The 20,313-nt window shown below is 35.3% G+C and overlaps 1 protein-coding gene and 1 non-coding gene across 11 annotated transcripts in view; both read left to right on the forward strand.

Annotated features, from left to right (window-relative positions):
• Positions 1 to 15,670, forward strand: part of KRIT1 (KRIT1 ankyrin repeat containing) — a 35,241-nt gene extending 19,571 nt beyond the window's left edge. For 9 of the 10 annotated variants that reach the window (XM_036328217.1, XM_036328221.1, XM_036328223.1 and 6 more), the window contains 7 exons: positions 166 to 322; positions 1,330 to 1,481; positions 5,323 to 5,489; positions 6,178 to 6,265; positions 6,987 to 7,193; positions 14,571 to 14,687; positions 15,178 to 15,670. In XM_036328217.1, the coding sequence (XP_036184110.1) occupies positions 166 to 322; positions 1,330 to 1,481; positions 5,323 to 5,489; positions 6,178 to 6,265; positions 6,987 to 7,193; positions 14,571 to 14,687; positions 15,178 to 15,246 (957 nt within the window). In that variant the 3' untranslated portion in view covers positions 15,247 to 15,670. The remainder of the gene's footprint in view (positions 1 to 165; positions 323 to 1,329; positions 1,482 to 5,322; positions 5,490 to 6,177; positions 6,266 to 6,986; positions 7,194 to 14,570; positions 14,688 to 15,177) is intronic. The other variant, XM_036328218.1, reaches the window with a different exon arrangement.
• A 4,227-nt stretch (positions 15,671 to 19,897) lies between these two features.
• Positions 19,898 to 20,004, forward strand: LOC118666635. Its single transcript, XR_004970995.1, has one exon. It is a non-coding gene; the product is annotated as a U6 spliceosomal RNA (small nuclear RNA).
• The last annotated feature ends 309 nt before the right edge of the window (positions 20,005 to 20,313 follow it).

The raw sequence follows: 20,313 nt of genomic DNA on the forward strand, positions 1-20,313 counted from the left end.
TTTTGAAAAATATTGCCAGCACATTCTCACTTGAAGCTGTTTTTCTGATATTTTCCATGTTAGAAATCTATATTAAGCAGATGAAGTTGAAATTAAAGCATTTTGGTGATTTGGTTGTATAATTTCTAACCAGGTTGCATAATTTATTATCATTCTTTGTTCTAGTATGAAAAAGTTCGAATATACAGAATGGATGGATCATACCGTTCTGTTGAACTGAAGCATGGAAATAATACCACAGTGCAGCAGATAATGGAAGGAATGCGTCTCTCTCAAGAAACACAGCAATATTTCACTATTTGGATCTGTTCAGAAAACCTCAGTAAGAAATTTGTTATTTTGTGTGAACATCATTATTCTTTTTTGAGAGTGGGTTGGTCAGTTACATTTAACATCAGTCTAATAACAGTTAATTACTGACTTTTAAATTTTAAAGTGATACAGTGTTCTTCTCTTTTATATAAATTATTTGTGCTCAAACTGTTGAAAAAGGTAAGCCTCCCTCACTTAATTCAAACAATATTTTAAGTAGTAAAAAAACAAAACATTTCTTCTTTGGCAATGGAATTTTATTTGAATGCCATTAAATGTGGCGCTCATCCAACTTGCCTTTATTTTCAGTGCTCAAAATAATATAAAATTTCTTCTTTATATAAATTTTCTTTCAGATCTTTTTATTTAAAATCAATCTTTTACTGTAGATTTGTCTCTCAAATTATTGCAAATACATAAAGGATTTAATTGAGGTTGTTTTGATTGGTTATCTAATGGTTGTTTTTTTTTTAACCATATACTACTGATTGTATCATAATTAGGCTATCATGAAATTAAGGATCTTAAATAGATTTAATAATTTTTTTACTTTTAAGAATTATTCTCATAATTCTTCTTTTTTTTTAATCCTCACCCAAGGAAATTTTTTCCAAAGAGAGTGGTAGGGAGGGATGGGGGGGAGGGTAGTGGAGAGAAACATTGATGTGAGAGAAACATTGACTAGTTGCTCCGCAGGCACCCTCACCAGGGCCTTGGGTGGAAGCTGCAACTGAGGTATCTGCCCTTGACCGGAAATCTAACCCGTGACCCTTCAGTCCTTGCAGTGACGCTCTTACTACTGAGAAACACCAGCCAGGGCAATTCTTATATTCTTAAAAACAAAAGCAATCAACTCAAGTCGAGTAGTATTAATTAAAGTTAATGTTGATTTAAATTTACACTTAATTTGTGTGTAGTCGGTACTTAAGTGTAGAGAGTTTAATACAAAGTTTCTGTGCATTGATATAATTGATCTATTTTTACATTATCATTTATAAAAGGAAAGATGTTTTTCAGGCCTTCAACTCAAACCATATCATAAACCCTTGCAACATGTTCGGGACTGGCCAGAAATACTGGCTGAATTGACTAATTTGGATCCCCAAAGGGAAACACCACAGCTTTTCCTAAGAAGAGATGTGAGACTTCCTTTGGAAGTTGAAAAAAAGGTTTGCTTGAAAATCTTATTTATAGTCATGAAAATGTACAGAATTTATTGAGTTCCTATAGTGGGCACTACAGGCAGAATTTGTGCTCTTCTTGTACAGGTGGGGTTTACTTCTGTTTTTCTGTTTAATCCTCACATCCCTTTGGTAAATGGTAGAGTTTGAGTCAGACTGCTTTTATAAAGCCCCTCGTTGGTTTCCTTTCATTGTCTTAGAATGCAAAAGAAATAAGAGAGTCTATCCTAAAGAGAATTATTAGCAACCAGATAGAAGGCAGATTATACAAAAAAAGTTTTTTTTCAGAATAGTATAGTGTCAAAGGTAAATTTAACAAAGGGCTAATAATGTGTGTAAATCTCAAAGGAGCGAAGAGATACCTTGGAATGGGGGAGTACAGAAAAGAATATTCTAAGTGGAGAAAATTATATTTGCAAACGAGACATAAAAAATTGTTCTCTACAGTCAGTAAGTAGCTGTTCTCAACTCAAGCAGAGAATTATATAGATACTAAAAAAAGAAAATACAGTTTACATTGGATAAAAAGATCTGTTCCAAACAAGTATGTTTGGATTTGAATTAGACTATAAAGGTTACTGTAGATAGCTATGAAAATTGGGGTAGGAGGGAAGTCTCAAAACTGAAAAAAATATATAATGCATTTATATATTCTTTATTCAAGAAAATATTAAACAAATAAGGTTAAGCAGATTTCAGCACAAGAAAATTTCAATGACCATGTCCAAACTTGGTAAATGTTTTGTGCCTGACTACTCATATTGTCCCTCTGAGATTTGATCCTGTTACCCAAATATGCTGGAAGGTATATCAAAATTTGTATAAAATTTACCAAAAACTAAGATACTGATTATTTATTAAAAATATGTTAGAATAAAAAAAAATATGTTAGAATCACAAATAGAATGAAGGAAATAAAACCACGTGATCATCTCAATTGACATACAAAACTAGGAATAGATAGGAGCTTCCTCAATATGGTAAATGGAGTTTATGAAAAACTCAAAACATCATACTCAATGTTGAAAGATTGACAGCATTCCTCTTAAGATCAGAAACGAGACAAGGATGTCTGTTTTCATAACTGCTATTTTACATAGTGCTGGAAGTTTTAGCCAGAGCAAGTAGACAAAAGACAGAAAGGGAGGGAGGGAGGGAGGGAGGGAGGGAGGGAGGGAGGGAGGGAGGGAGGGAGGGAGGAGAAAGAAGAAAGACAAGGCATCCAAATATGAAAAGGAAAAGTAAAACTATCTATTCACAAATGAGAAACCAATTTAAACCTATTAAGATGGCTATAATAAAAATTTATAAAGGAAAATGACAAGTATTGGTGAAGATGTAGAGAAATTGGAACCCCCCTGTACATTGCAAATGAGAGTATAAAATGGTGCAGTCTCTATGAAAAAAAATTTAGTGGTTCTTCAAAAAACTAAACAGGATTACCATATGATCCAGCACTTTCTCTCCTAGGTGTATACCTGAAGAATTAAAAACAAGAAATCAAACAGATACCTGTATGCAGTGTTCAGGGCAGCACTATCCACAAATAGCCCAAAAAGTGGAAACAAAGTGTCCATCAAGAGATAAATAGATAAACAAAATGTAGTATATACCTACAATGAAATAATATTCAGCTGTAAAAAGGGATGAAGTTCTTATACATGCCATAACATGGACCCGGAAAACATTATGTTAAATGAAATAAACCAGACACAAAAAGATAAATATTGTATGATTCTACTTACATTAAACATTTGGAACAGGCAAATTCATGTAGTCAGAAAGTCGATTAGTAATTGCCACAGGTGAGTGGCACAGGGAGAATGAAGAATTATTACTTAATGGTTACAGATTTTGTTTGGGTGATGAAATGTGAAAATAGTGGTTGGTGATGGTTGCTCAACATTGTGAATGTAATAAATGCCACTGAATTATATGCTTAAAAATGGTTAAAATGAAAAAAATTTTTGTTGTATGTATTTTAACATAGTTTTTAAAAATATATTAGATTCATGAAATCTGGAAATAATATAAGTATACTTAGTCTGTCTTCCTTCTTCACCTAAGTAATGTTTTAGAAGTTGGCTGATAGAGAAAAAGAACAATAATGATAATACTCAAATGATAAATTGCATAAATATTTTATAAATAATATAAAGTAGGCTCAAATGAAAAAAAGCAAGGCGTAGTAAGTACTTAAGGTAAATCAGAATATCATGATCATCTGGGAAAGTAGTTGTTTTCTGTCACTTTTTATGTAATTTAGGAATTCCTACTTGTACTGTCTGAAAAATAATTGCATTTTTGGTTAGCATCATTCTTTTAGGATTAAGATAGACTGATTTCATTTAAAAACAATAATAGTTGATTGATACTTATTGAACATACTATTAGGAATTATACCTCAGCTGAAACTTCAAATTCACTAAGTCAATTTTTATAGAAAAATGTTTTCTATTATCTTCTTTCCAACATTTTACTTTGAGACATTAAAACCCATAGGAAAGTTGAAAAAGAAAATTTATACCATATCATTCATTAAATTACTGATTGTTAATGTTTTGCTACATTTGCTTCCTATTTTCTCTCTTTCCTTTGTGAACCATTTAAAAGAGAGTTGCAGACATTATGGCACCTCATCCCTGCATATTTCAACAGGCATCTCCCAAAGGGCATTTCTATATACTACATTACTCTTTATAGCCTAATAAAATTAGTATTTCTATAATAACACCTAATATCAGATCTATATTCAGATTTCTCCCAATTGTTTTAAAGTCGTTTATAGCTCCCATCTTTAGGATCTAATCAAGGGTCATGCTTTGCATTTGATTATTAGTCTCTTGTAATCTAGAATAATTCCCTGCTTTTTTCCATGAAATTCTGTTTTTTATATTATGGAGTATTATAAGATATTATTTTAGTTAAAGTGGCAAAAATAATCTTTGCCATAACGAATTGGATTATAGTGAGTTATATTTGGAAATATTTTAAGTATTCATTCAGAAACTCTATAATTGGTGACTTTTTCCAAGTAGAGCTATATTCTGTAGAGTAGCATTTTTTAGTATGTTAATCTTTTTGGATAAAGTGAAACTTTAAAGTTTTTAAAACGTAAAAAAGGCATATGCTCTCCTTTAGTGTTATTTGCAAGTGCAAAGTATTTTTAGTCAAATAAAACACATTTGTCTTAAACTTTTTTAAACTATACATACCATACTTCTGAGAATTAACACACTTCCTTTTATCTTCTTTGAGTTTAGTATGAGTTCTTTTTAGAAGCATAATTAGAAAAATGTTTGAAGAATATAAAGCATTTGAGTATTTGTGCTCAAATTATCCATATCCTATATCCATAAACTGGTGAAATTTTATTGGACTGTAAATCAGAGGTTAGCAAACTATGGCCTATTGCCATATCTGACCTGCTGCTTATTTTTGTATATCCTGCAAGTTACTAAAGGTTGAAAAAAATTCAGAAAAACAATATTTCATGTCATGTGAGAATTTTATGAAATTCAGGTTTCAGTAACCATGTATATAGTGTTATTGGAATACCACCACACCCATTTGTTGATGTATTGTCTGTGGCTGCTTTTGTGCTAACAGTAGCAGAGTTGAGTTATTGTAAGAGACTGTATGACTCACAAAGTTTAAAGTATTACCGTCTGGCCCTTAATAGAAAAAATTTTCAGCCCCTGCTCTTAAGCAATAATGGCTTATTTATATACAGATATATAATTTTTGCTTTTCTATATTAGATAATGACAAGTTGTACTTTTGTAATAGGAAATTATAGCTTAATAACTGAATACTTTTTTCTTTTAAGATTGAAGACCCACTAGCTATTCTTATTCTCTTTGATGAAGCCAGATATAACTTATTGAAGGGCTTTTATACAGCTCCTGATGCCAAACTGATAACATTAGCAAGTCTGTTGTTGCAAATAGTTTATGGAAATTATGAGAGTAAGAAGCACAAGCAAGGTTTCCTAAAGTAAGTATTTCATGTGAATGTAATGTGTGGTCTTGTGCTATGCTTAAGATTCAATTTAACCAAGAATATTTAGAGATAAATATTTATACATTAGTTTGGAATTAAATACAGTCAGCCCTCTGAATCTGTGGACTCCACATTCACAGATTCAGCCAACCTCAGTTTGAACCCATGCATATAAAGGACTGACTGAGGGACTGAGCATCCTCAGGAGTCCTGGAACCAATCCCCCTTAGATACCAAGAGACTTACAAAGCGTGGAATGAGAAGGGAAAAAAACCACAAAACTATGTAAAGCGTTCTTTAAGTTATACTCTCTCTGAGTTCACCAAAACTTAAATGAGTGGTAGGAAAATGTTATAAGGCAGATGCATTTAAAAATCCCACCACAAAAACTAGTTTCATGTTGAGAGAAAACAGTGAGGTTTTAGCACATCTTATGTTTGTTTATTGTGGTTTTCAATTTTCAAAAAATATTTTGTGGTTATTGAAAAAAGAAACATTTCTCTGAATTGAATGGTGTTAAGATTGTGGCTTTTGTTTAAAAATTTTTAGAGCTCTCTGATATTTTACAACATAGTATGTTTTAGATAAAAACTCCAGTTACTTAAAGCCTTTTGTGTCTAAATGAATATATTACTTTAGCTACTAAAGATTTTTTAAAAGATGTTGGCATATTTGCTTACAGTGAAGAAAATCTAAAATCCATTGTACCTATTACCAAATTGAAAAGTAAGGCACCTCACTGGACAAACCGAATACTTCATGAATACAAGGTAAGTTGTTTAATAGAACTAAAAAGACATTTTATAAGAGAGTTGAAATTTTGTTAGTGTTATTAATATGCTTTAAATAAAGTTCATAAAACATACAGTCCTGAAAAAGGATTTTTTGGGTCACATGCCTGAAACTTGAAAGGAAGACATTTTTATATTTCTGGTTTTTTGTGTTGTTGTTTTTTTAAACATATATTTTAGAGGGGGAGGTGGAGAGAGAGAAACATCAATGAGAGAGAAATATCAGTCATTTGCCTCCTGTACAAGCCTGAACCCCAGGATCTAATCTGAAACCTAGGTATGTGCCCTGACCAGGAATCAAACCCAAAACCTTTTGGTGTACAGGATGATGCTCCAACCAACTGAACCACCTGACCAGGGCAAGGAAGTTGTTTTTATTTTAAATGTAGAATCTTTTCATAAATACCTTTTATGTGCTGCATACCATGGTAAGGACTAGTGATTTTTAAAAATACATGAAATAATATCTCTGTCCATCAGTCACTTAAAAAACCTGACAGTATAGATAAATATTTTTAGACCTTGATATTTCTTTTTTCTTTTTTAAAGTAAAATCTCCAAAAAAAATGCTCTTGGGATAATGTCACACATTCTTCTTGGAGGTCAGCCTTGATTTTAGAAACTGCTTAGTTGACCTCTTTGGATTATCAAAGGTACCTTCTCCTTTCACATCTCTCTATTTTACTCTTTTTGGTTTTAGAATCTTAGTACAAGTGAGGGTATCAGTAAAGAAATGCATCACCTTCAGCGCATGTTCTTACAGAATTGTTGGGAAATTCCTACGTATGGAGCAGCTTTTTTCACAGGACAGATATTTACAAAGGCAAGCCCCAGCAATCATAAAGTCATCCCTGTGTATGTAGGAGTGAATATAAAAGGACTTCATCTCCTCAACATGGAAACTAAGGTAGATTTTCAGCTCTTTTTGACTAGTCACATACTATAGTAGCTAAAATAACAGTGCCAGCCTTAAGAATCTAGAAATGGCATATATGCAAGCCTGTCATTGCAATTTCATTTTTAATAGCAAAGGATGGGAGGGGTTTAAAAACTAAATGATTATCAATAGGGGTTAACATGTTAATTATAGTACATTTCTACTTGAAATATCTTTTGGCTATACAAGAGAATGAAGAATATTTTTGTGTAGAATGATCTCTAAGATGTATTTAGTGGAAAAGCAAGGTGCTGAAGCATATGTAATGTGCTACCTTTTGTGTAAAAATGGGAGAAGTAGGTATTTATCCAAAGAAAACCAAAACACTGACTCTAAGAAATATACACTACCATGTTCAATGTAGCATTATTTAAAATAGCCATTATACGGAAACAATCTAAGTGTCCATCGATGGATGACTGCATTAAAAAAAAATGTGATACACACACACACACACACACACACACACAATGGGATATTATTCAGCCATTAAAAAAAATGAAATCTTGCCATTTGTGACAACGTGGATGGACTTTGAAGGTCTTATACTTAGTGACATAAGTTAGACTGAGAAAGACGAATACCATATGATCTCACTTATATGTGGAATATTACCAAAAAAAGACAAAACTATTCTGTTACATGTCAATTATAGTTCAATTTTTTTAATAGGGGAAGGGAATGCTATCCTATATAATAAAAGGCTAATATGCAAATTGTCCCCTTGGGAATTCGACCGGAAGACCAGGAGTTCACTCGCTATGATGTGTGCTGACCACCAGGGGGCGGCACAGAACATGGCAAGCGACCAGTGGTGGCAGCGGGGTGCTGAGGGAGCAAGGGAAGAAGGAAAAGAGGAGGCAGGAAACCTGATCAGCCCTGATCTCTGGCCAGGCCTAGGAACCCTACCTGTGCATGAAATTTGTGCACTGGGCCTCTAGTATTTTATATTAGAGTGACTTGATTGGGATAAGGAATAAGCTGACATATTCCAGTGGCATTCATAATCCCGTGCGCATTTCATCCCGTCCCCCAAAACTTCAAATGAAGTTTCTGTCACATATTTTCCCCTTCAAATACATATTTTTTTCATTTAAATCTGATTGATTTTTAAAATAATCACAGTTAAGCCCTGGCCGGTTTGGCTTAGTGGATAGAGCGTCGGCCTGTGGACTCAAGGGTCCCAGGTTCGATTCTGATCAAGGGCATGTACCTGGGTTGCAGGCACATCCTCAGGAGGGGGTGTGCAGGAGGCGGCTGATCGATGTTTCTAACTCTCTATCCCTCTCCCTTCCTCTCTGTAAAAAAAAAACAATAAAATATAAAAAAATAAAATAATCACAGTTAAAATGGTTTTTAAGTTGCAAATGGCATAGAGTGAGAAGTCTCCCTCCCACTCTTGTTCCCAGTTACCTGGTTCCCTTCTCTAAAAGCTTCAAGAGACTTTTTATGCTTTACAAACAATATGTATTATGGGGCGGTGGGGGGGGCGGCCGGCTGGAGGGAAGGACTGCAGGAGGTTGGCTGGCGGGGGGGACGGGGACCAAGGGAGGTTGGCTGGCCGGGAGGAGAGACCATGGGAGGTTGGCCGGTCACCAAGGGGAGGGATTACGGGAGGCTAGCTGTGGGAGTGCACTGACCACCAGGGGGTCAGTGCGTGTCCCTGGTGGTCAGTGCATGTCATAGCAACCGGTCAACCAGTCATTCGGTTGCTTAGGCTTTTGTATATATAGATGGGGTCATCATTTACTTTTAGTGTATATATATATATATTTTTTTTTAAATATATTTTATTGATTTTTTACAGAGAGGAAGGGAGAAGGATAGAGAGTTAGAAACATCGATGAGAGAGAAACATCGATCAGCTGCCTCTTGCACATCCCCTACTGGGGATGTGCCCGCAACCAAGGTACATGCCCTTGACTGGAATCAAACCTGGGACCCTTGAGTCCGCAGGCTGACACTCTATCCACTGAGCCAAATAGGTTAGGGCAACTTTTAGTATATTTGACACATTTTACAGGACAGTAAGCTTTCTAGTTTGTATAGGAAGCTAATAAAAATCATCACTGCCCTGACCAGTTTGGCTCAGTGGATAGAGCATTGGCCTGCGGACTCAAGGGTCCCAGGTTCGATTCCGGTCAAAGGCATGTACCTTGGTTGTGGGCACATCCCCAGTAGGGGGTGTGCAGGAGGCAGCTGATCAATGTTTCTCTCATCAATGTTTCTAGCTCTCTATCCCTCTCCCTTCCTCTCTGTAAAAAAATCAATAAAATATATTTTTTTAAAAATCAAATCACTTTGTCCTAACCGGTTTGGCTCAGGGGATAGAGTGTCGGCCTTTGGACCGAAGGGTCCCCAGTTTGATTCCGGTCAAGGGCATATACCTTGGTTGCGGGCACATCCTCATCCCCATCAATGTTTCTAACTCTCTATCCTTCTCCCTTCCTCTCTAAAAAAATCAATAAAATATTTTTTTTAAAAATCAAATCACTGGCCGAGACCGGTTTGGCTCAGTGGATAGAGCGTCGGCCTGCAGACTGAAGGGTCCCAGGTTCGGTTCCGGTCAAGGGCATGTACCTGGGTTGCGGGCACATCCCCAGTGGGAGGTGTGCAGGAGGCAGCTGGTCGATGTTTCTCTCTCATCAATGTTTCCAACTCTCTATCTCTCTCCCTTCCTCTCTGTAAAAAATCAATAAAATATATTTTAAAAAAATAAAATAAAATCACTTAGATTTCTCAAGAATAGGCTGTTTTCCAATTCAGTTAAAGTAATAACTAAGCTTATGCATTTAAAAAAGATACTTTGTTAAAAAATTTCATCATAAACCTTATTTTTATTTTTATCATTATTTTAAGTCTTTATTATGTAATCATATAACTTCTGAAAGTATCCTAATCGTAGTTCAGTCATTTCATGATAACTCAGGATCATCCTTATGGACCGTGCTGTTAGATATGCCTGTGAGTAGAGATAGCAAATATGTAGGGATGTTGAGCTGAATAGGGACTGACTTAGGTAATTGACCTGGAACTTAATTTTTTTAAGTTTATTTTATTTTATTTTTTTTAATTATTTTCGTTGCTACTTTATTTTTTTAAAAAAATATATTTTATTGATTTTTCACAGAGAGGAAGGGAGAGAGATAGAGAGTTAGAAACATCGATGAGAGAGAAACATCGATCAGCTGCCTCCCGCACATCTCCCACTGGGGATGTGCCCGAAACCCAGGTACATGCCCTTGACCGGAATCGAACCTGGGACCTTTCAGTCCGCAGGCTGACGCTCTATCCACTGAGCCAAACCGGTTTTGGCTAAAGTTTATTTTTTAATTACAGTTGACATACAATATTAGTTTCAGGTGTACAACATAGTGATTAGACATTTATATGCTTTATGAAGTGACACCCCAGTAATTCTTTTACCCATCTGACACCATCTATAGTTATTACAATATTATTGACTATATTCCCTATGTTGTACTTTACATCACCGTGACTTTTATATCTGGCAATGTGTACATCTTAAACCCTTTCACCTTTTCAAATCATACCCCTAATTTCCCTCCCATCTGGTAACTATCAGTTTCTCTGTATCTATGAGTTTGTTTCTGTTTTGTTGGGTTTTTTTTGTTTGTTTGTTTGTTTTTAGATTCTACAGATGAGTGAAATCATATGATACTTGTCATTCTTTGCCTGACTTACTTCACTTAGCATAATCTCTTTAAATCTCTAATGTTGGCTTGTTTGGGGGTCATTTGCTTATCGTTTTCTATTTAAACTATTTTAGTCATACAAAAATAGCTTTTTAGTAGCTTGTAATCACTTTTCTCTTTATGTTGTTAAAGAAAATGGAGGATAAATTCTCACCCTTTCAATAAATTTTTTCTCTGCTATTGCAGAGCATTTTATACTAATTTCTACAAATCCTTCATTAAATTGGATGGTAATGCTGTGAGTGTAACGCTGAGCCTTTTCTCTATACTGTATTTTATGTTTGACCTTTGGTGTTCAAATGATGGTTCAGCAATATTTATACCATTTTATATTTGAATAATATTCTGGGTCTAGGAGTTGAGTGAGATAGAAGTATCAGGCAGAGGACTATAACAATATTATTAGTTAATAGTCTGCTTTGTCAGGATAAGATGTTCAATTTTTAGAAATAGAAACCGTGTGCAAGGGAATTTAAAAAGATGATTGAACCCAAGGGTTATGATGTTTTCTGTTCACTTAATCATTATCTTGTGTTCAGTAAGCCAATGATAAATTTATAGCACCTATGAAAACTAAATGATTACATTTTCTAATCATCACAGATGAGAGCAATCAATTTGTTCTTAATTGTCTTAGATTCACAAACATCTGCAAGGGCTGAATTTGACAAGCTTACTTAAACATCTTTATCTGCAAAAATACTTTCATTTGCATTTAAAACTCTACATGGGATACAATAGCTTCAGAGATTCACAGGAACAGCCAGAAGCCAGAGAATACAGCTGTGGGCTTTTTTTATATATCTATTATTTTTACCTTCTGTATTTTGTTTCTTTTTTAAATAATGAAAGTTGCCCATCAGAAAATATAGCTCAACCAATGTCATGCTCATCAGAGACTTGTTTGTTCTACTTACATAAAATGTAGACACTACTCAATAGATAAGTACACTGTGTTTTGGTTCAGTGTTTTACTATAGTGAAAGCATTGCAGTCTTCATAACTGAACTATACTTGTTAATATATCTTCAACCTTCATAGTACCCAGACAGTAGGTTGCCCTTTGATGGTGTCGATTTATGTTGACCACAGTTCCCCTCTGAAATAAAAGTGCTTATTTAAATACCCACATTAGGCCATTCTTTGTGATCACTTGTCCACACCACGATTTCTCTTGTACCGGTATGTTCTCGTCAGCTATGTGGTACTTCTGACTTCTGTGGTTTTCCCTTTATGGTTCTCAACTATCCCTGCCATTCTCTTGTGCTTTTTTACTTCCCTCAGTAAGTACATTGACCTTTTTAGGTTTTACTTCCAAATGAGAGCTACTTTTTCCTTCTGGGGCAAATAGATCTCTCAAAACCATAATATGGAATCTTTGGCTCTACAACCCCATTCAGGTGTTTTTTTGGTTTTTTTTTAAATATATTTTATTGGTTTTTTACAGAGAGGAAGGGAGAGGGAAAGGGATAGAGCGTTAGAAACATCGATGAGAGAGAAGCATCAATTCAGCTGCCTCCTGCACACGCCCTCTGGGGATGTGCCCACAACCAAGGTACATGCCCTTGACTGGAATCAAACCTGGGACCTTTCAGTCCGCAGGCCAATGCTCTATCCACTGAGCCAAACCAGTCAGGGCTCAGGTGTTTTTATTATTATGGATTTCTCAAGAAATATAATGGCTTTTAACAACAAAACTTTTATTTTTTTAACTTAAGATCTCAGTACTTTTGTTGGTAATTTGACTTCCATATAGTTGAGTTGGTAATCCACAGATGTATTTTTTCCTTATTTTAAACTATCTAGAGACCATATTAATGGACTATTTCTTGCCTCTTCATTAAACAAATTCCATGTGCCTAATCTTCAAAAGATATGCAATTTAACATATTATTGTATCTCAACTCAGTGTTTCAGTGTGCACCTTGGCAAATAGCTATTTTATCATATCTTGTCTATAAAATTATCTTTTACAATATAAATGTAGATAGCTATTTTTAAACAAGAATATTAGTTTACCATTATATATGATAGTCATGTAAATTTATTATGTTTTATTTACAGAACCTCACTTTTAAAATGCCCTAAATCACTACCTTTTTAGCTTATCCTTAGCTTATTTTTACAATCAATAAGTTAAGAACCATTAGTCATAGAAAGCTAATGTTTCTACACATACATATTTTAAAGGATGACATGAACACTTTGTGCATACAAAGAGTATATTTTAATGGCAAGGAAATGCAAGTTACTACTAGGAGAGGATTATTAAAAATAATCACAAGAATATATTGAATGCCTACTTACTTATACTAAGATGTTAGGGAAGTATAGGAATAGGTTGCTCTAGTGTTGTTTTTTAATTGTTCTGTTGCGCTCTAGCCGGTTTGGCTCAGTGGATAGAGCATAGGCCTGCAGACTGAAGGGTCCCAGGTTTGAATCTGGTCAAGGGCACATGCCCAGGTATGGGCTCAATCCCCAGTAAGGAGTGCAGAAGGCAGCCAATCAATGATTCTTTCTCATCATTGATGTTTCTATCTCTCTCTCCCTCTCTCTTCCTCTCTGAAATAAAACTATATTTTAAAAAATAGTTGTGATGAATTTATGAAGGGTATATTTTTAAGTATGCTTATTTTTACAATATATATATCAGTATACTTATTTTCAGCGAGATGAAATTGCCTAGGACAGTTACTCCTATTACATAAATTTCAGGTCTGAAAATACTATGTGAATATTTAAAAGTTAGTGAATAAAGTAAAAGGGATTTTAACATGCAGAAAATAAATACTTGTAGTACATTTAATTTTCTTGAAAGTCACTGATATAATGGGCATCTTTTTTATTCCTCAGCTTTAACTGAGATGTAATGAAATATAACATTGTGTAAGTTTAAGGTGTGTACAACATGTTGATTTGATACACATATATTGTGAAATGATTACCACCATAGCATTGGCTAACACCTCCATCACATCATATAATTATCATTTCTTTTTTTTGTGGTGAGAACATTTAAGATCATTTAGAACTTTCAAGTGTATAGTACAGCATTATTTACTCTAGTCACCATGCTGTACATTAGAACTTAATCATCTTTTAACTGAAAGTGTGTACTCTGTGACGAACATCCCTTGGATTTCTCCCACCTGCCAGCCCCTGGTAACTACTATTTTATTACCTGTTTCTATGAGTTTGGCTTTTTTAGATTCCACATACAAGTGATATCATATAGTATTTGTCTTTCTCTATCTGACTTATTTCACTTAATGTCATGTCCTCAAGGTCTATTCATGTGGTCGCAGATGACAGGATTTCCTTATTTCTCATGGCTGAATAATATGCTTGGGTGTGTGTGCATGTGTGCATGCACATGTACACACATACATGCCATAGAATGGGCATCTTTAAAAATTGTCAGTTTGATAATAAAAAAATGTGTCATTGCTTGAGGCAGTATCCTGAGAGCCTACTATATATGTAGCTCTGTACTGCAGGTTGTTTGAAGTTAGTGTGGTGCTTTCTTTGAATAAGTTTTATTCTAACATTAGACCTGACTAGATAAGTGTAGATAGTAAAAGATTGGTGCTTTTAATATATTCCAGTACAACAATTTTTCATTATGTTGTAGGCTTTACTCATCAGTCTTAAGTATGGCTGTTTTATGTGGCAATTGGGAGATGCTGGTACATGTTTTCAGATCCATAGTATGGAAAATAAAATGAGCTTTATAGTACATACAAAACAGGTAAGTACTCATCAATTATTCTGGACTTCTAATAATGAGCTATTATATTGGTAAAATTATTTTTTATAAGTGAACAATCTGTTTTACTTCAAGGAAAACTGCTAATATGTAATGAAATGAAAACATTTAAGGGGAAAAAGCATGCCTTTCCTAAGCAAACAAAGTCAGAAATGTATATGAATAATTTATTTCAGTCTTATAACATGAAACTCTCTTTTTCTGCCATTATAAAAAATTCTGGTCAGTATTGCCTATCTCTTCTATCAGGTGGTCCTTCCCTGTTCTTGACCAGTATCCTATCTGAGCCACCAGTTGAATCCAGCAGGTCATTTTTTAAATCCCTCAAAAGCCTGAGTAAATACTCTATTCTTGACAGGCTGTACCCTGATAAGAAAGTTCCTTTACAATAGCTAGAGAATTGCCCACTGCCATGTATGTCATTTACTCATCTAACATGCTTCATATTTATTGTCAACATTTTACTTTGTAGGCTGGCCTCGTGGTGAAACTGTTAATGAAGCTAAATGGACAGTTGATGCCTACCGAAAGAAATTCTTGAGAGGAAAGCAACTGATACTTAAGCCACCACATTTTGTGATACAGACTTTTTTTCCATGAAAGATTTCTTAAACTATTATTTTTAACAAGGCACTAAGTCTCTTGTAATATATATGTATACTATTATGTTGTACAGAATCTGTACTTATGTTTGGTGTGTAATATACCAATTACTTTTATATAATATCCTCATAAACTATTCTAATTTTTCAGAGAAACGCACAAAAGAATAGAGGTTGATAGCCTGGATAATGTTAGACAAAATAGTAAGCTTTATAAAAAGTTATTTTTGGTAAATGGTAAAGAATTTAGAAGAAATGTGATGAAATTAAAATACATACAGCTTTGCTATAACTTTGTGTGTCATTTCAAAACATACTTTAATGTCAACATGATTTTAATAAAGAAATGTATTTTCGCCGAAACCGGTTTGGTTCAGTGGATAGAGCGTCGGCCTGCGGACTGAAGGGTCCCAGGTTCGATTCCGGTCAAGGGCATGTACCTGGGTTGCGGGCACATCTCCAGTAGAAGATGTGCAGGAGTCAGCTGATCAATGTTTCTAACTCTCTATCTCTCTCCCTTCCTCTCTGTAAAAAATCAATAAAATATATTAAAAAAAAAAAAGAAATGTATTTTCTACTTAAGCTATAATAACACTTATTTAAAACATTTTTCTGCCCTAGCTGGTTTGGCTCAGTGGATAGAGCATTGGCCTGCGGACTGAAAGGTCCCAGGTTTGATTCTAGGGCGTCGTCTGTTTATTTTTAATGATGCTCTATCTGAACCTTATTAAAATTAGGATTATGTTGTTAAGTTTAATGATAAAGCCTGATTTAATTTCTGTGCTAAGCACTTTTGATTCTAGATAGACAATTCCTTGGTTCAATTTCATCCATTCCAATGGCCTCAGCTGTTACTAAGAGCCCTGTTGACTCCCAAATCTAAAACTTTAGCCTCAACCTCTCTCTGAACTCCAGATCTTAGTTTCCAATTTCCTGCTATTCTAGCTCCACTTAAATGACCTACACAAGGACCTTTAGTTTCATCATAGCTGGAAACAGAATTGTTTCGTCTACTTGCTCCATCCTGTACTTGTATTGTGTAATTGGTTAATGGCGTTATCAAATTTCATCCAGTTACTTAGCCTGGCAATCTTGGAGTGGTCTTCACCTTTTCCCTCTTTAATCACCCTACACATTCTATTTATCGAATTCTGTTCACTGTCATGTCAGTCCTTTCCCATTCCTTCCTCCCTGTTTGCATAGCAACCATCCTAGTTCAGGTCTTCACCATCTATTCCAAGGCTCCTTCTAGCTTCCTCCTCTGACTCATGCTCTACACCCTCTCACCTATCTGTCACACTGGTGCCAACCTAACCTTTCTCATCCATCTGAATATTTCATTACCCTTTGAAAACCCTCTTCACTACATGTTGAATTAAACTTTAGTTCCTTAGTAATGAGTACAGGGCCCTTAATACTCCGTCACACACCTGCCTATCCAGATTAATATCCAACCGCTTCATACTCACCCTGTGCTCCCTCCTACCCAGTGTTTTCTAACCCTGGCTCTGCAGTCACATGGGGAATTTGAATACTTTATGACTTAATTTTAGGGTGGGGCCCAAGCATTTCTGTTTTTAAAGTATCCCATGGGAATTTGATACACAGCTTAAGGTTTAGAACTACTGTTATAACCAGTTTTAACTAGGAGATAGTTGCATGCCTTTTCTCTCATAGTGTGGAGTGAAGATGCAATGATATTACATTAAACAATTCCCTGCTCCATAGAATATAGTGTACCTTCCTGGAGTTGTAGTTTCCCTTCCCTATAGAAAAGGGAAAAAACGACTATTAGAGAGGCATGGCTGTGAAAGGCTTAAAAGTATATAACATTAGAAAATCAATTTTAAAAATTAGTATTAAGATAAAAACAATTCATTACCTGTTCGACTATAACAAGCCAGAAATAAGTAAAAGGGCGGGGGGGATGCAAACAGCTTTTAATAAGGGCCTAGGAGCCCTAGTCGGTTTTGGCTCAGTGGATGGATAGAGCATCAGCCTGTGGAATAAAGGGTCCCAGATTTGATTCTGACCAAGGGCATATTCCTGGGTGTGGGCTCGCTCCCCAGTAGGGGGCGTGCAGGAGGCAGCTGATCAATGATTCTCTCTCATCATTGATGTTTCTATCTCTACCTTTCCCTTCCTCTCTGAAATCAATAAAGAAATATATTTTTTTTTAAAAAAGTGCCTAAGATTGCTCAGGCATTATATGTGCACCAAGGATAAAAGATACCATTTTCCTTCTCATCATTCTTTCAGTAAATTTGAGTGCCTTTTATGTGCTAACGATCCAGTATTAAGGAAAACAAAGTCATTGCCTTCAGTGAGCAAAGTTTAATGAGGGAGATAAGTACTCATGGAAATGTATATGTATAAACTCTAATAAGTGTGATGAAATAAAAATTAAATGTACTGTCTAACCATAAAAAAAAAAAAAAAAACAACAGTATAGTCCTAGAAATCAAGAGAGGCTTCCCCTAGTACAGTGGTTCTCAACCTGTGGGTCGCGACCCCTTTGGGGGTCGAACGACCCTTTCACAGGGGTCGCCTAAGACCATCGGAAAACACATAGATAATTACATATTGTTTTTGTGATTAATCACTATGGTTTAATTATGTTCAATTTGTAACAATGAAAATACATCCTGCATATCAGATATTTACATTACGATACATAACAGTAGCAAAATTACAGTTATGAAGTAGCAACGAAAATAATTTTATGGTTGGGGGTCACCACAATATGAGGAACTATATTAAAGGGTCTCGGCATTAGGAAGGTTGAGAACCACTGCCCTAGTACGTGCTGCTTGAGCTGGCAGCTGAGGGGCCAGTAGGAATGAATGGTATGAAAGACAACAGGGAAGAGAAATGAGGGGAGGTATTTTGACACCAATGCCCCTCCTAGAGAATTGATGAGGGGAATTACAATTTTCTCAATTTAGCAAAGAAGTGAATTTAAATTTTTATCCAAATCACAAGTGAATTTCCATTGTAGAAATAAAACCAGAACAGTTAACTGCTCACGATAAATGTATTAGAAAAACTCACTGAAAAATCACATCTCGTGATTAAAAGTTGCCAAAATTGACCCTAAAAATGTAGACCTGATAGAAATATTTAACAAAGTAAAACTGCCCATCGTTCTTGACCAAATTTAATAGAATTACATCAATTAAATTTAGATTTTAATTTGATCCTGAGTAACTCAATGGCAAAAGCTGTAATTGGAAGAATTTAATATGTGTAAAAAACTGATAGATGAATCAATTCCTTGCTTTGTAATTTACATAGGAAAAAACAATGAGAATGATTTCTGTACAATGAAAATGGAAAAATATATATGTTGTTTTGCTGTACTATATAGAAATCTTATCAAGAAATTAAATTGGTTTGAATTCCTTTAAAAAATGCTTTCTCAACAAAAATCCATTTGTGATGGTATGATTCTCATTTTAACATTTGTACACATAAAGTCAGACTGTCTCTAGGGTCATATCTGGTATCTGGAGAAGCAGGGATAGACAGACTAAACAAGCCCTAGACCAAAAGAGGGATAAGCTCTGGGGATTCTTAGAGACCCAAGTGCTTGAGGCAAAGAAATACCTGTTAGGCATCTTAAGGTGTGGGTGAGGAAAGTAATGTCTATACATTGTGCTAATTTCTATGACAGGACATGCTGGTTGTTCAGGATTCATTGCGAGGGCACCAGCAACGGGTGGGAAATTAGGGACTTACTTCCCCACCAGTTAAATACTAATCATAATTAATACTCTAAACAGTGCTTACTCTGTGCCTGGCACTGTGTGAAGCCCTTGTAGATACATTACTTCATTTAATCCTCACAACAATCACCATGAGGCTAATACTATTATTCCCACAGTACAGATGAAACAGAGTTGCTTGCCAAAGAGAACATAGCTAATAATTGGGCTGAGTAGAGCTGAGATTCATATCTAGGCCTGACTCAAGAATAAAAGTCAGAGAAAGATAAATATCACATGATCGCAACTCATTTTGAACAACATAAACTGATGAACAAAAACAGATCCAGGGACAGAGAAGCATCAATCAGACCGTCAACCCTCAGAGTGAAGGTAGGGGAGGGTGGGGGTAAGGGGAAGAGATCAAGCAAAGGACTTGTATGCATGCATATAAACCTAACCAAATGACACAGACAACAGGGGGTGAGGGCATGAGTGGGGGTGGGGGTGGGGGCAATGGGGGGATAACGACACATATGTAATACCTTAATCAATAAAGAAAAAAGAAAAAAGAATATAAGTGAATCAGAAACATGGTGTGTGGTTGTAATAAAAGAATAAGATATTTATTTTTATCTTTTAAAAAAGCTAAGGAACCAAAATTTCTCACACAGTGATGCAAATCTTTTCATTTTCTTGTATAACTTTGAATACCACTGTGTGTGGAGAGGTTGTTACTCAAGGTAAAAGCAGTAAGTGGTAGAGTCAAAATTCAAAATCTGGCAGTTTGACTTCTGAATTCAGACATTAGTCAGATAAAGGAGAGCTAACTGGAAAGGTGTTTTGTTTAAAACACACACACACACACAACAAAAAAACAAAACAAGTGCTCGCTTTGGCCACACATGTACTAAAATTGGAACGATACAGAGAAGATTAGCATAGCCCTTGCACAAGGATGACACACAAATTCAGGAAGCATTCCATATTTAAACAAAAGAAAAAAAAAAAACGGGAAAAAACCCCACAAATCTTAAAGGGTGTTATATTCCCTGCTAATGAAAAGCCATTGGAGCCTTTTGGGACTTGATTACCTCAGATTTGTGTGTTAAGATCATCCTGAGCCAGTGAACAGAAGGGCTCGAAGGGGTCTGAGTAGGAAGATATAATAATACAATGGGAAGAAATAGATTGTTTGGACAAGATCCAGTGACCTTTGGATATGAACGATAAGGAAGAGATAAGAGTTACAAGTAATTCCCCTCTTTCTGTCCTGGGCAACTGGGAAAATGGCACCTTACA

Source organism: Myotis myotis, unplaced genomic scaffold (genome assembly GCF_014108235.1).
Source record: "Myotis myotis isolate mMyoMyo1 unplaced genomic scaffold, mMyoMyo1.p scaffold_m19_p_11, whole genome shotgun sequence".
Lineage (NCBI taxonomy): Eukaryota > Metazoa > Chordata > Mammalia > Chiroptera > Vespertilionidae > Myotis > Myotis myotis.